General features: G+C 40.5%; 1 protein-coding gene across 1 annotated transcript in view; it reads right to left on the reverse strand.

The window, feature by feature from the left end:
• Nucleotides 1–13,501, reverse strand: part of pou6f2 (POU class 6 homeobox 2) — a 77,524-nt gene extending 64,023 nt beyond the window's left edge. The window contains exon 1 of the mRNA XM_085362244.1: nt 13,330–13,501. Coding sequence (XP_085218370.1) covers nt 13,330–13,501 — 172 coding nt within the window. The remainder of the gene's footprint in view (nt 1–13,329) is intronic.
• Between the last annotated feature and the right edge of the window lie 2,901 nt (nt 13,502–16,402).

Raw genomic sequence — 16,402 nt, forward strand, 5'->3', positions numbered from 1 at the left:
ATAATGTGAGTTTCTGTCATCCTAAAGTATTTCTGTTTTCTCTTCCTGTATCTCTGCCACTCTCTACAGAAGGAAACCATTGAAAAGGGGAGGGAGTGTGTCCTCAGGGCACTACCTTTTTACCTGAATGAAGACCCAAGCATCCTCTTCAAAGAATAATTGGTTGGTAATTTTAGTTTAGTTTTTTATCTGTATTAAACCAAATTTTGAATAACTAATGTTGTTGCATGTTGTAATGTTGTTGTTGTTGTAATTTGCATGGAACCTGTTTAAATGTTTTGGGAAATCTTCTTGTATACCCAAACTATTTATATTTATCGTTGAATCTGTAGTCTAAAATAGTGGCGCACTGGGGTGCATGTTCCTAATATTGTGTTTACGTCATTAAAGGGTAGCTTTGGCCCTTTTTCTTTCTTTTTTTAAAACTGGATGCCATTTTTCTATGTTTTTGTGTCTAAGCTACAGCTGTTCAGAGGGAGCTGGAACAAATTACCCTTGCTATCTTTACCATCGAAAGAGCTGATGCCAGCACTCCTCCAGCCGATGTGGGTATAACCATCTAGTGTGTCCTGCATGACCTGGAAGACCTGGCCTCTGCATGTGCACTCTTAATGGGTGGGATATATGCACTGAATCTCAGTTAACCTCAAGACTGAAAGCTAAGAGACAATCAAAAGCATTGAGATTTAAAGGATTTAATTGAGAGATGATACTGCACCAGAAATGTTGAAGGGTGGTGTGTATATTAGCGTTCAAGGCATATTGTTATGAGGTGGAAATATGTTCATATTCAGTTTGTGTTACATTGTGTGCATTGTAAAGGTAATTGCAATACATACTAAAAATAAGGGTAAGTTAGGAGGTTGATCTGATATCCTCGTGTTGGTGTTGTTCCCAGATCATCATACTAAATGTTGTTCCAGGATCAACATTGCAAGTGACCAATCAGAATGTTGTGACGTCATACTTTTGCGACTTCGGGAAAAACCGGCGTAAAACAAAAAACTGTACTTAAGCTGCGAGAAACCGCCTCTGTCCGCCGATCAACTGACCCTAACCCTAACCGTAACCCTTTAATAAACAGTAAGCAGAATTGATATTGTCCTTGCAACATTGGAATTTCATAAATGCACGAATGGCTTGGAATAGAATAACGTCACAACAATGTGATTGGTCACTTGCAATGTTGAACCTGGAACAACATTTTCATGATGGTCTGGGAACAACACCAACACGAGGATATCAGATCATCCAAGTTGGGAATGCAGGATGAATGTATATTTTGTGGACTTTTAAAGACGAACAATTGTTTCCATGTTAAAATGTTTACATCTGAAGTTTTTTGCCCAAACACTAGTAAAATAAATGTTGACAGTGGCGAGTGTTAAATGGTTACTGCTGTGCTGTTGCAAAAAAACTGAACGCTGACAAGCTGTTTTATTGTTAGACCATAATGTTGGCATGTTTTGTTAAAGTTTTATTTGGGATGGTGATGTAATTTTCTTTGATTGCTAATATCAGTGGACTATTTATTATTATTATTATTATTATTATTGTTACTTTTTTTTTTTTTTTTTTTTTGTAATTGTGGCTGTTGAGGTGGACACTTCACTTTGCATTGTTAAAGGCAAGCACTTCATTGGCATTGTGTTACTGGACTGACCCTAAGCAATCATTGCAAATAGCAACTTTGCTATCCATTTTAGACACTAAAAGAAAAAAACACTCACAGACCTTACTAGCATCACATGTGCATAACTCAAGTGTCATCTTATCAATGTGTTATGTGATCTTCAATGCGTTTTTTTTCTCTTCTATTTCTGGTAGATACAGACATTTAATTTAAAGTCTTGATGTTGCATCTGTCTACATACTGTTAATTACTAACCCTAATGAGCTGTTGTGTTTTATTTTGGACTGGGTTTACACAAATGCTCACTGAATGTGTTGGCAATAAAATAAATTTTAAAAAATAAGTTGGATGTACTTAATTCATTTGTGTGGAACCTGTTGACAAAATAGATTTATGTAAAACTAATTAATAAAGCACAAGGTGGCTGAAAATATAATATTTGAATTAATCTAACTTAAATTTAACATTTTACTGCCACAAATAAGAAATGTGTTGAAGTAACTAATCTAAACTATCTAACCTGAAAATATATCATCTATGTTCATACAACATAACTTGATTTAGTTAGTCTTAAATATGTCTTGTTAATCTTAAGTAGTTTTTTTAAATTAGATGAACTAAAGATTTTTGCTTTAAACTAACATAATTCAATTTCGTGGAACCTGTTGACAAAATAATTTTAATTAAAGTCAACGTTTCATTTTTTTGAGTGCAGTGCGGGAGACTTAATGAATAACGATTCGTTGATGCCTTTCATTGCATCATTTCACAATAACTTAGAAAGCTTCATCCCCCTTGCAAATATCTGTAACGTTAACATGTTTATCGCTGGGGAAGAAATCGATAATAAATAAATACACATGCACATCTCCCCCCAAAGGATTTGTGTAATTTCTTTAACTAAATTAAATAGCTGACAGAAGAAATACCCGGGGAGTCAATCTTCAATTCTTCTTTATTACTAAAATCTCACGTACACGTTTGGCTTTTCTTTCCCTAAAATAAATAAATAAATAAATTTAAAAAATCTTCTTGTCCAACGTGAATGATTCTTAAATGTATTTCCAGATGGAGACTAATGCTGCATACAGAAGAGGAAAAATAGAGTATATCTCGATCAAACCTTTACTGAAAAGAAACGCCTTTGATGCCGTGATTATACACAGGTCACACAATGGATAAAATGGAATGAATGGATGTATTGATGTGAGGAGAGATGAAAGAAGAGGCCAAACGGATGAAAGAACAAGCGTCGTGCATTCAGCATAGCTTTACATTTATCTAGGACATTCAGGGTACATCTCCTTTTTTACTTTATGAATTCCTAAGCAGCTTTAATTGCCGTTGTAACTGCGCAAAGTGCCTTTAAAATACAGCTTCATCTGGAGGAACAAAAGCACCCTTTAGCCCACAAATGTACATACATGCATGGCTTCGTGGCCTTGACTGCTTACACGAAGCAGTCTTTATTCAATTCAAACTCTTTCTGACGGTGACATGACGGGAACATCAGAGCAAATTCGCTCTTTTAAAAAAATGTAAGCGGAATAATTATGTTTCTTACAGAGCACTGAGTGCAGCTGGATGTGAGTTATGCCATGGAAATATTGCCAATATCCACCACTATATAAATTCTCTCTCATTGATCACCAAAGTGGCCACTGGAGAGTGACTTTCAATGCCACACAAGGCAGAAGGCCTCTCAGGGCTACGTGGGTGCTGAGGGAGGGAGGGTGGCGGGGGGGCAAAGAGCTATATTTATTTGACTTCATTCGGCCTGTCTTAATGCAGCGAGCCCCAAGGACTGCACCACAAAACAATTAGCCTGGATTTCATAAAGCAATCAGCACGCCACCTTGTCTAATGCAACCGCTTCACACATTGACAGTCTGTATAAAGTGGGTGTTATTGAAAGCTTTGTGTTCACGTTAGCTTTCGCCTCAGTGCATTTATGAATCAATTTTTGCCCATAAAAGAAGCTTTAACACTTAAGCTATTTTAGTGGAAATGCATTATGTAAGTTGTCAAATGTACGAGAGGCCCGGTAACGATTCAGGCTCTTCAGAATGAATAGCCGGCCCCCATTTTTATAATGGTCCTTTTGAAAATGTCTGGCTGAGTGCGTGTGTTTGCTATTAAGATGTTGTCAATCATTTTTCCACTGAAATCTAATCCATGGAAAATAATTTCACATTAAAAAAAAAAAAAAAAAAAAAAGAGTGAAGATTAAAAGTTAATTATGTCCTTAATTGTTTGCTGAGCGGAGCTGCTGCGGCGCTGCGACAACACGCGACACTATAATACGGTTTTCATCATCAAAAGTGTGTTGCGCTGCTGACTTGGAGCATTTATGTTGGACGGGGATATGCGGGCTGTCGGAGCGTAAAGGATGAGCGCGAATAGACAACAAGCCACATCATACACAAGGTTTAATTCCATCAATACACAACCAATTGTCCCAGATTGTATGACCATTGATTTTGTTAATACCACTTGGAAAGTTGATGTGGCATTGCGCTGAGAGCCGAGAGAGACAGACCATTTCACTTTCATTTTTCTATCTCAAGCAGCGTGGAATAAAGTCTAAAAAGTAATGTTACACCCAAGGCACAGTGCTTTATAGAAGAGAGCAGCCTGTAATATGCAGTGCGAGCTTTATAGTGATTTACTTAACTCCTTGTAGAATGCAAGAGAGCCAAAATCACCAGTGATTTAGCTCAGTGTTTCATTACTCCCACCAAAGCCCTCAACAATAACACAGGGCATAATCTTCTGCCAATAACTCCAGGTGCTCTTAGTCAGATGGCTCCCTCTGGACCTGCAGGGAAGTAATACTCTGTTTAGAGGCTGGGGTGGAGAATCTGCAAGGGATAGGTCAATAGTGTTTCTGGGGATAGAAAATCACCAGGGACTGACTTTTGAGTGTCTGCCGGTAACACTATTAGCTACATTATGGCTACTGCTGCCGCTAGGAGAGCTGTCATTTCCTTAATTAAGAGCACAGCGAGGGGCAAGAGGGAGAAGAGGCCACGGCAATCTCTCCGGGCCTCCCGCATTAAAGCCTGATTCCTCATCGCGCAAGGGCGGAGACCTTACAGGGGAGAAAAAAAATCTACCTCATTCGTTATTCTGGCACAAAGTGGAATTATGGAGTTAGGGAATTACGTCGGAGGTGGTGCCAAACAGAAAGGATTTTACACCTCAGCAGTTCTGCGACTTGTTCTGAGGCCATGTTTAAGCCAGAAGCAGATGAGGAAGATCTCAAAGGACAGACAAAGAGGAAGTGGATGAAAAACGAAGGCGACAGGTTATGTATGAAAACAACAGAAAACAGTGCACTTCAGTTTGTAGAAGAAAGCCTGCAGTTTGTGATGAACGGGTGAGGAATATGCATGTAAACAATGCTTAAAGCAGCGAGGGTCATGTGCGCCAACACTTACGCTCTCACTCATGGCCACAGGTCTTCACCAAAAGGCTCTCTGACATGAGAGTGCTCTGCTTCGGCTCTTACCTGTCTCTTCCTTGATGCTGGAGTGGGGATGGAAGCGGCACAAGCACAAGAGGGACCAGAGGGAGGTAAATTGGTGAGAAGAGGCAATGCCCATTTCAAAGGTCAAGAAGGAGAGATGGTGTGATGACGAGAGGAAGCAGGAGAAGGGAAGAGGAGGAGGAGGAGGAGAAGAAAAAGAAGGGGAAAAGAGGGCTTTTGTGTTGCATCCTCACAGGGGACTTGGGACACTTTGCACATGAGCACATCTGTTATGGAGCGTCCTCCTCATTCCCAAAGCAATGTCAACCTGATTAGCTCAGGGTTGAAAGAGGCAAATAACAATCTAAATTATTCTTCATCCTTTTAAGGCCATCAGTAAAGGAGGGACGCTGCGATGAAGACTAGTCTTAGAGAGCTGTAAGCCTTTTAGGAGATGCCTGCTTCACTATTGCTCCTCCTCTTAAATTACTTAAATGATATTTGCTGTAAATAGGATTCTCCCGCCTGCAGCCTGCAAGCCAGTGATGAAAAAAGGCCTTCCTTGCACTCAGTATCATACCACTCTACTTTGTTTTTATAGACAAACCCACATAGTAAACCTACAGCTCTTAAAGTAAAGCTAAAAACATTTTAAAGCAAAAAAATTGCAATAAATAAATAGAGACTTGAGCTGTTTATTGCGAACTATTTCAGCTTCTCTTTGTTTTTTTTATCATGTGAAACGAATAAATCTGGATTTTAAGTCACTGGTTGAACAAAACAAGAGATTTAAACCTTAATTTCTGTGATGACTCCTTTTTTACTATTTGCTGATGATTTTACACCAATAAATTAGCAACTGGAAGCAACTTTTAGCTGCAGCCTTGTCTTTGACTTTAAAGTAAACTGAGGGCAGTAAATAACAAAAACTTTGATGCATCCCACTTAAAGAGCTTCAAACTTGTATCTTCACACTACGATCGGGTTAAGAGGAGGCTTTTGTTTTTTTAAACCTGCATCTGGTAAACTGCAGGACATATAGAAGTAGCCGGTGGGGTGCGAGCCCAATCCAGCGTGGTGTGTATGAGTTGTGTGTGCACGTGTGGGGGGCTAGACACCCACATGTCATGCCTGACACATCAGCCTCGGCCCCCCAGGCTATCTGGCGCTAATGCTGCCTATGTCCCACTTTCTACCCCTTGCCCCTCAATGCCTCCTCTCCTCCTCCCCCACTCCTCACCCGTTTCTTCTGTCATAGAGGTATAATAACAATGGATCACAGCAGCGCTGCAGCACAGGCTCAATCACCACAGGATAACATCAGGTGATACGAGCTGCACAAAAGTATATCTTACCTCCACTGAACCTGAGCTAAACGGAGTTTATCTAGAAATGAGTTTATCTGGCCAAAGTATTAGTTCTTACTGTATTGCCCTGTTGTGGCCATATTTACAGAGCTGAGTGGGTACAGGTGGAAACAAGCAAATAATCATACAGCTAAAAGGCACCCCACCCCAGCCCACCACTCCCAGCACATTATTCTGGTGGAGCAGACAAATAGTGGAAGGAGGGACGTCAGGAAATAGTATTGCTTTGAAGTCCATAACTCTGTTCTGGAGGAAAGAAGCATCACAGTGTTATTCCTCATCCTCAGATATAAAGGAAAAAAAACATAATAACTTCTCGATAGCCTGGATCTCCACTGCCCTATACTAGCTCTCCCCCTTCGCCCGCCCCTGCCTCATCCACCATACACCCACTTCTCCTGCCTCAATCTTTGGTTTCAAAGGAAGCGAATCAGCCAGAAGGACAGAAGGTTATGCATTAGTACTGGTCATTGCTCAAAGAGCGAGCGTTATAAATAATAAAGGCTTGTGAAGGACACAGGGGCTCTGGGATGCATCTCTAGTTCACGCCACACAAGTCAAAGACAAGACTGTAATTTCTATTCCGAAAATGTGACCCTTGCAGCTTCAATTACATCTCAACAACACAAACCGTGTCCGTGCCAGGAGATGTGATGCCTCTTTGTTAGCTCTACATGAAAGGCTTAGAGATATTGGTTATGGAGTGGATGCAACACATGCATGGTTTGTTTTGTTTTTTTGAAAATTATTTGCCAACTTAAAGAATGTGGATAACTAAAATAAATGCATACTCAAATTCAATTTGTTTTCTCCCCAGATGCCCACCTATAGATCTTGTAATCTAGTCAATCTTCTCAACTTTAAGCCAACAAAGAATGGGGAAGAATTAAACTGGCAGATATTTTGAAGTTCTACATTTTGCTCAAAGTCATTTCTGCATAAACAAGCATCAGAAACGTGATGACCTTTGCTGCTGCTCGTAGCAAAAACAAGAAGTCCGCCTTGCGCTCATCCTCCCTCCCTGTCCTCCTCGCCATGCACTGATTGTGTTGCGCTAGCCACGGGCTCTGCGGGCACATTAGCCAATGTATTACACCTGCTTTACAGGCATGCATTAAGCTTGTTTTAGAGTTTGCGCAGACAGCTGAAATCCCCATAATGAGATCCACCTCCCGGGGAGAGACTTGTTCCCTGTCGGCCTCCTTTATCCACTCTTATTTACTCAGCGTGGCCCATTCAACGGCGGGTTTGCGCCACTTTATTACTTAACCTCACCACACAACGTTACGAGGCTCTCTGCATCAGCAAGCTGCCTTTCACACCATGCATCCCGCTCGCTAAGCTGATTACACAAAAATAATAAGAACCCGTGCCTCGAGCAGTGTGCGCTTGTGCACGCCCCTTTGTGTGATTATATGTGTGCATGAAAGAGATTTTTTTACACAACACAGTTGTTTTGTCTCATAGCTGCAAAATATATCTATCACCAAGTATGGAAGCATTCAGAGAAACAAGGTCCAATCTACAAATCCAGTTGAAAACATTATTCTGGGTTGTTTTCTAAGAATTCTTGAAGAGGATTCACCTCTGCTCGCTATTTATTCGTTTTAATTGTCATATTTTCACATGTCCACTACACTGAGAAACACTTTTCCATCAAAAGGACCTAAAATACATTTCAAAATGCCAACTTCAATTTCAGTGACAATTACAAGCATTTAACAATCAAGTAAAATTATGAATTTGGGGTAAAATATCGTCAAACTCAAAATATGTGAAGCTAACATCATGAAAAGGTTAAAGAGAAAATCTGATGAAACCTTTGGTTTGCAAAATGTGATTAAAATAGGAGTACTACAATATCTGTAATGACACAAATCAATAATCAGTGGATATGATTTCTTTCCTGGATTCAAATTAGATTTGTCTGAGGGGCTCTATGGATGGAAAACATGAATCAGAGAACTGTGAGATGCTTTCTTTGAGTTTCTTGGAGATAACAGATACATTAAAATTCTTTAAAAAGTAGTTAAAATGAAATTACATCAAATCGATATGTTTACCTGTGATGCTGTAAATAAGCAGAAAAAGTGTTCCGGAAGAAAAACATCCTTTTTAAAATATTTTCATGCTTAATTTAATTTCATTGCATTTACTAAATGTTTACTCATATTTGCCTCCTACCTGACTTGACGCCCTGTCAAAGAAGCTTCGAGTGTGGCTTCATTTTTTTTTAAAGTGTAAATGTTATTTTTGGAAATAGGCGTCCAAATTACAGCTCAGCGACTAGAATGGGAAAACATCTCAAGGAGAAATTACGATGTTCTTCCTTTTTACTTTAAAAGTGAACATATCAGAAATGGCACCGTTCAGTATGTTTTATAAGACAAAGTAACAACTTCCTGTGTTTCCTGTGTCTGCAAGTAGCAGCAACAGCTGCAACCATAACCAAGCTGGATGTGAATTCCCTACTCTAGTTTGGGATTATTCCTAAATCATCCCTTGCTGGGATCAACACTTGACTATAGGCTGCTTCACACTGACCTTATTAAAGTCTTTTTTAACATAAGAAGGTTACCCTCAGTTATGATGGCCAGTGTTGTTAATCGAGCAGATTGGACCTCTTTCAGTTAGCTGAGAATGTTTTGTTTTGGTTGATGTTTTTGAGTATAAGTGTTAAACTGTACAGAATAGAGCCCAAGTGATTTATCACAGATTTGCTGATTCTAGTTATCCAACAATGCCACTGTCTAACTAAAGTATACTGAAGTATACTATAATTTTCCTTTCTCAATATACATTTAAAGAAATGTTTCTATGAAAATCACATTTTTCAAAAGTCCACTAGTGGTCGGACTTTAGTCCAGATGAAATTAGCATCAGTAATCCAGAGTCCAATCTGATTATAGATGGGAACGAAAACACCCAACAGCACGCTGGAGCGTTACAGCAGACGTACCGTTCGGGTTGGACTTTCTGTTCCGAATGACCTCCAGCGCTGGGAATCAATGAAGATTCGTTTTGTTCTTTTGGGGAGGGGGGCGTGCCTCTAGGTGACCTTTGTGAAAATGTTCCACCATTTTGCCAGAATCCGTATAAGTGCAGACCATTTCATGTAGACAGTAAGTGTATGAAATGAGTGCTCCTGTCGTTCCAGCCTGGCTCTCTTTGACAGCATGATGATAGAAGCGTCACATCCTTGGGAGAGTAAATGCAAACTGACAAGAGATGAGCCTTTGGTTGCTGAATATAATACCGAATTGTGCTCTGAGTGTCTTATTATCTTGTCTGTTGATGTCTGAAAGGGGGAGATTTGCTTGAGAAGAGAAGACAGAAACTGTACGCATCCAACACCATCTCGTCCTCTGGAAAAAAAAAAAAGATTGCTTGCCCTACTAACCACAGCTTTCCCACCTAATGTCCACTTCTACTTGGAATAAATACAAGGCAGCAGGATGTTTGTGGTGCCTCGTAGCCCCTGTTACCTGAAGTGGAAGACTATTTGCACAGGCAAGCTTTTAGGAGGAGAACGACCCTTTCACAACTGCATGTAAGCATGTGGTGGGTGTAGAAGATGGACAATTTACTGTAGACAAACATGACCGCTACTGTCATTGTCTCCCCCTGACTTCTTCTGGCACAAACTCTTTTAAACACTATTAAGGCTACAATGAAAAAGTCATACACGAGGCCTACGGGAAAGAAAAGTTAGCTTTTTGTCGTCCTTACAAATATAAAAACACATAAATGGCACATGTAACCACATCTCAGTGCAGACGCTCATTAATATTGATACTCAGCAAAAGCTGTTTGCTATCAACAGTCCTCCCCCCACCCCCACCCCCCCAATAAACAGCAAACAAACAAAAAAAAACATCTTGTATAACCTGGAGTCTGTCACTATATTTCAAACTGTTTGAATCATGAATCGAAAGACTCGGTTAAATTACAGGGGAACAAATGAAGTCTCAACATGATTTACATTCCCTTGAAACTATTAGTGCGCCGTCTATTCGTGCACGTCTGTCAATCAAAAAACTGGAGCAATTCTGTCAGGGATTTTTTCAAAATAAGAGGCGTAAAACAGAACAAAGTCGTATTTTCTTCTTGTGAATGTGAGGAATGAAAGTATGCCATTATCTCGCTTCCTCGCCACACAGAGTTGAAACACATAAAGAAAAGCATTGGAAAATATAAGGCTGAGTTTAAAGGCCTGTCTCAAGGTTGGAGCATTTATAATCATAATACATAATACATAATACAATCTCTCTGCAGCCATGAGAGCTCCCTGCAAACACGGGTATAAGCAAATGTAGCTCATAATGACAACAAAAGCTGTAGTTGTTAATTACTGGTGAAGATCTTTCTCTCTTTAAACTATTCATCCACTCAAAATTGGTCAAATTTGTCACCTTTTAAGGAATTAAGTTAAACAGTCTAGTTTATTTAAACCTTTCTGGGCACACGTGTTAGACTAAGATGACTTGGGAGAAGCATCAGAGATGTTGTTATGAATCTTAATGGCAAATACCAAAAAAGAATTACTTAAAAACTAAAAAATACCAAAAAGTTACATTTGCAGGAGCATAAATTACCACCACACCATGCCTTTCCTTTTCAGTCCTGAAGCGTTTCAAGAAAGAAAGATGCTGATTCTCTTCTTCCTCTCCAACCCCTCACCCCTACCCTCACCCCCACTCTTTCCACTTTCTCCCTCACAGCAGAGGACATGACTACGCCACTTCTCCTCGCCATTCCCTGACAGGTCGTGTGGGCAGCGGTTCCCAAACTCAACCTGCTGCTGGCACAGCCCAGGGCTCTGCCACCGGGCAGAGAGGAAACGTCTCCTCGAAATTCACAAGTTAAAGAAGAGCGGCTCCGACTAGACACATGTCCGATGATGACAGACCGTCAGCAAACATCAAGCAGTGCTCCAGGAATTACTGGATCTATGCATGTTTTTCTAAGCATTTGCTCCATTAACAAAGCAAATTAATAGCATCAAATAAATATCTAAAAAAAAAAAAACTAGCAATGCATCTGCTTATATTTTGGTGTACACACGTGAGAGAAAAAGACAAATAAAAGCAGTGAGAGGACTCAGAACTGATCAGAAAGGAAGAAAAAAGGAGAAACTTGATGCTTATTAAACCAAATTGCAACACTTTTGAGACAAATCCTGCAGAACGCAGTCCTTGTTTAGAAGACTAGCCTCGGGTTATTCTTGAAATAAGGATTTAAAAGACAACCGAACTCTCTCAGATTGGGTCTGAGAGTAAAATTTGGCTCGCCCTCCTCTAAATTCATATTTTGCTTCATTCACAAATATTTGGCCACATCACTCTATAGGCATGCTGCTATACTTTCTTCCACACCCCCCTCCAACACTCACACACACACATTCAGATAGAGACGCACATATTCAACATATTAACGCCTCTTATTTAAAAAAGTTGCACTGTTTACTGCACCAGAAAAAGCAATTACATATCAAAATCACTCACACACAAAACCCACTTCCACAAATACAGAGACAGCCTAACTTCCAGACCATCAAAAGCTGAGGAGAAGTTTGAATACATATTCAGTGCCAACATCTGAAGCCATTAGAGGAGAATTTTGTCACTTGCTTTCTTCCACATCAAGAAAAAGGAAAAAGAAAGAATATAATAAACTAATATTAAAATAAAGATAAAAAGGTCAAATGCTAAGATGATGACATAATCAGCTTTTTAAATCCTTCAGATGTCTTTCTAGAACATTTTAAAAGGTCTTTTGCAAAAAAAAGAATCAAGCAGAATAAATAAACTCCATAATATAATAATTTAATATGTGAAGATGGATAAAACTCACAAATATGGATAAAAGTACATAATTCTCATTGAATTCTGTAATCTCAATTTGCCTCTGTGTGACAGAAAAAATAATAATAGATCTTCAAATATTCAGATAATAAAAGCAATGATGAAAAACAAACGTTTAGAGCTAATTTTCATTTTTTCATTACAAATTATAATTAGAAAACTAGCTAAAATGATTATTTCTGTCATTATGCTTATTGATTTATGACGAGGCTTGGTGATTGAGTTTTTTTTTAAAAAGCACACACTTATCTAAACACAGCCCAAACAGTCTCAACACTCAATTAATGAGATAACTGCAGAAATAATGAGCATGCTGACTGAGAAATTGTCTAATTTTGAACACAATTCCCAACTTCTAGACTAAAAACAAGCAGCATTAAAGGTGCAATTATGCAGATGCTAGATTTTATATGTGATGTGCTAAGAATTAATACAATAATTTTGGGAAGAATGCATGTTATAATTAGGATCAGTTGCATAAAATTCATCATTGTTTAAATTATAAATAATCAAGAGTTTCTCCATTTAGATTAAAGATGAACTGTATTACATTATCAGACACTCTCAGAGATGTGAAGTTGGAGTGAAAGCAAAAAATATTCTAACTGGAAAAAATTAGTCAGTTTGAGATCAACTTTTTAATTGACTTTATAATAGAAGAGACCCATAAAATGCTGCTTTCATAAAATACACAACAATATTAAATACTTTTTCCCTCCAATCATAACTTATTCAGGACTAACATGCAATAAAATAAAAATATACTGCAGCTTAAATACTTGTGCACATTTTCTGAAGTCTGTAGGTGAATGAATTCTATTAACACTAATTTAACCATTAACAAATCTAAGCACTTGCTCGTTGCTGCACTTAGTTTGCCGCTGCTGACACCTGTCCCAGCACTGGAAGCCCTCTGCTTGTACCAGTTCTCACCCAGACCTCATCCAGCAGCTTTGTGGAGGAGAACGGACGGACGTGAGGTGTAAGTTGACTTACCGTAAAGCTTGTTGGGAGTGCCCTCTCTGTCCGTGGCCTCGGAGGGCAGGAGCAGGGGCTCGTCGTTCAGATCGCTGTCTGGGGTGGCCGCTTTGTCGTCCGCCCGGAGTTCTGCCACGCTCATGTCGCTGCGCAGGGAGAGCAGCGGCTTGCTCAGCTGCCCTGTAATCATCGGATCCTGGAGGGAGCTGAAAGCCCAGGTGGGAAACAGGGAGGAGGGGGGGGGGAAAAAAGAGAAAATGCCCCTGGTTAGATGTGCTTCGTGGTCTCACCCTCACCGGCTCCTTCTCTATGCCTCTACTCACTCTCTCTCTACCCAGCTTCTCCTTTCTATGGCTCACTCATCACTCTCCCTCTCTCTCCTGCTCCCTCCCTCTCCAGCTCTCTCTTTTATCTGAGGCTGGTGCTACCCCGCTGATACTGCCGGCTGCTGCCTGGTGAAGAACTGTTACGGATCGCGTGGCTTTGCCATTATACCCTGCAGTCCTAAAACAGTGATACATCCATCTCCAAGGGCTCATTACTACCTGACATGTGCCTCATCTTCAGCAAACACTAAGCTGACAGCAGTCTACAAAGAGGTCCATGGACTGTGCGCTGATAAATAAATGAAATAAATCTAATTCTACATCTAAAAGGAACATATGAGCGACAGTACACACCGCTGATTATATCAATTTTCACATAGTTTGCGACAACAGATGAGATTAAGGGTGACACCGCGCAGCAGAGTGGGACAACGTGAACTTAAGGCCTGATCTAAACAAGAGATGAAGTCGCCGATGTTCCCAAATTTTTATCCCAATTATTATCTTTTCTTTTTCTTTTGTCAACACTTCAAAACAAGAATGAGAAGCATCAACGTGACGCGATTAAAGTATTAGCCTAAACTGAGGAAAATACACAGTGTGCTAAAAATACATAATTTAGCAGCAGCACTTGCGCCTATTTAAGTCTGTTTTTTGTTTTCATTTTATGGAAAACTTTCTTTAAAAGGAAAAACTTCTCTTACCAAGACAAAGCTCCAGCAGAAAAGATGGGAAAAAGTGTTTAATGAAAGTCCAAATGTTGAAAAGAGTCAAAGCAGCAGCTAAAACCTGCTAAAACCACCACAGCACAGGGACTGGCTATTGCATGCTTTCTACTGAACCAGAAGCAGCCTCCTCAACCTTCCTGCATTTGAATGGCCACCACAGGTTCAAGCCTGAGGTAGCTTCCTAAGACAAACCCTGGAGATGTCACCTCCTCCCTCCCTCTCTCTCCCTCTCTTGTTCACACACACACACACACACACACACACACACACACACACACTCTCCCTCCCTCTCTGTCCCTTCCTCCTTGTGTCTTCGCACTGGAAAGCTCCTCAGACAGCGTTCATCCCACCTCAGGCTCTGAGGCGCAGACACGGAGCAGCAGGACTACGGCCTTCTTTCTTATTTATGAATCGAGTACAACCTAAATACGTCTGAGCAAAGGACAGGTGACCATGCGGCTCATACAGGCGCAGAAAAGGAAAAAAAGAAAAAGAAGGGTGAGCCTTATCTCGCCCCCTGCACCCATCAGCAACCCCCACAACGTCTATTAGGGTGGTCAATGAATTCCTACCCAGAGGGGCCTTTTTAATGTGCTCATCACGAGAATCTGCCCTCTTTGATATGACACATGATAATCTATGAAAATGTTAATCAATAGGGGTAGTTTAGGCTGTCGTTAAAAAAACGTGAGCCGACTGGTCAATACTCATATCCCCGGTAACAATGTCACTAGTCATCAGGGCTTCATTTGTGCAGCACTTAAATGTGGGACACTGCGCATCAATGCACCTCTCGGCCCGCCGAGGTAAACACATTTTCCCCTCTGTCTGAGCTTGGCCGCACTCTGCATGCATGTGGGTCCACCCCCCCAACCTCCACCTCCTAGCTCCTCTCCTTTGAGTTGCTTGATAGGTCCACTGGAGGGCAAAATTAATACCTAATTGAATCTTGCAGTCATCAAAATAATCAATAGTTTTTTATTATTTATTCTTCACAGTCTGTTGACTGTTTGAAAGCTCAGAGGGACAGCGGAGAGCACAGGCAGCCCTGAAATTTCTACCGTTTCACAATGTAATTTTCACTGGGGCATGAGAGTTTGCAAGACCTATAAAAAATGAGAGCAGTGGTTTTTGTTAGGAGGTGGGGGGGGGGAAAATAAAAGGAAAAATGGGAATCTTTGCCCCAGCAGCTATGATGAAAAATAGAATAAACAAGCTACTGACACTTCAGAGAAGGGCAGGGTCCTTTCTGTCCATCCCTCCATCTTTTTCCCTTTCCCTTTTTCTCCTTATTTCATCATATCAGGAGTGTGGCGCTACCTCTCTAATGCTGGCATTTCTCTTCCTGACAGACTCCAAACAAGTGCTGGGAATGAGATCAGAGCTCTAATCTTCCCCTGGCCTCTGAGGCTCCAGGATAAGGGGGCAACACATCTCTCACCATCTCACACAGCTGTTAATTACTTCAAAACAGCCAGCTTTGCTTTATTGCAGTCACTCCAACCAAAGTGCATGTTTTTGACTCGTTTAAGCTGAGTGAGTAATGAGATAACGCTAATCTTGTTACAATAATACGTAATAAAAAAAGGGATATTTAAAAAGTTGACATCAGAAATTGCATTGCTGCTTCTAAGGATGTAACGGATTATCTTCATTATTATAAGTAGCTCTGAGACCTGTGATTAGCAATAACGTGAGCTACTGATGGCAAGAGCAGACATGGACAGACTGGAGAAGGTTTGTCTCCTCACCCAGTCTGGCCTCGGCTCGGGAACAGGTCGCAGAAACAAGAAAAAGCACTTGATGCCCTGCTCTTCGCCTCACGCTCACCAAAAGCCCTCAGTGGGTGGAGAATCGGTGGTTAGCAGAGCATCCCGAGTGTCATCAGATATCCAAGCTTAGAGCTGGTGGTTTTACCAGTGCCGTTCCAGTGTGAGACGTCACTGGGTGGCGGTCTTCAGCATGTGATCGAACACTCAAGGTGAACACTCCTGGTTTACAAAGAAAGAAAAGATAAATAAATAACACCCTGTGTAA

This window comes from Diplotaxodon limnothrissa, linkage group LG9 (assembly GCF_057381915.1).
Source record: "Diplotaxodon limnothrissa isolate DT_005_m linkage group LG9, D_limnothrissa_male_GT1.1, whole genome shotgun sequence".
Classification (NCBI taxonomy): Eukaryota; Metazoa; Chordata; class Actinopteri; order Cichliformes; family Cichlidae; genus Diplotaxodon; species Diplotaxodon limnothrissa.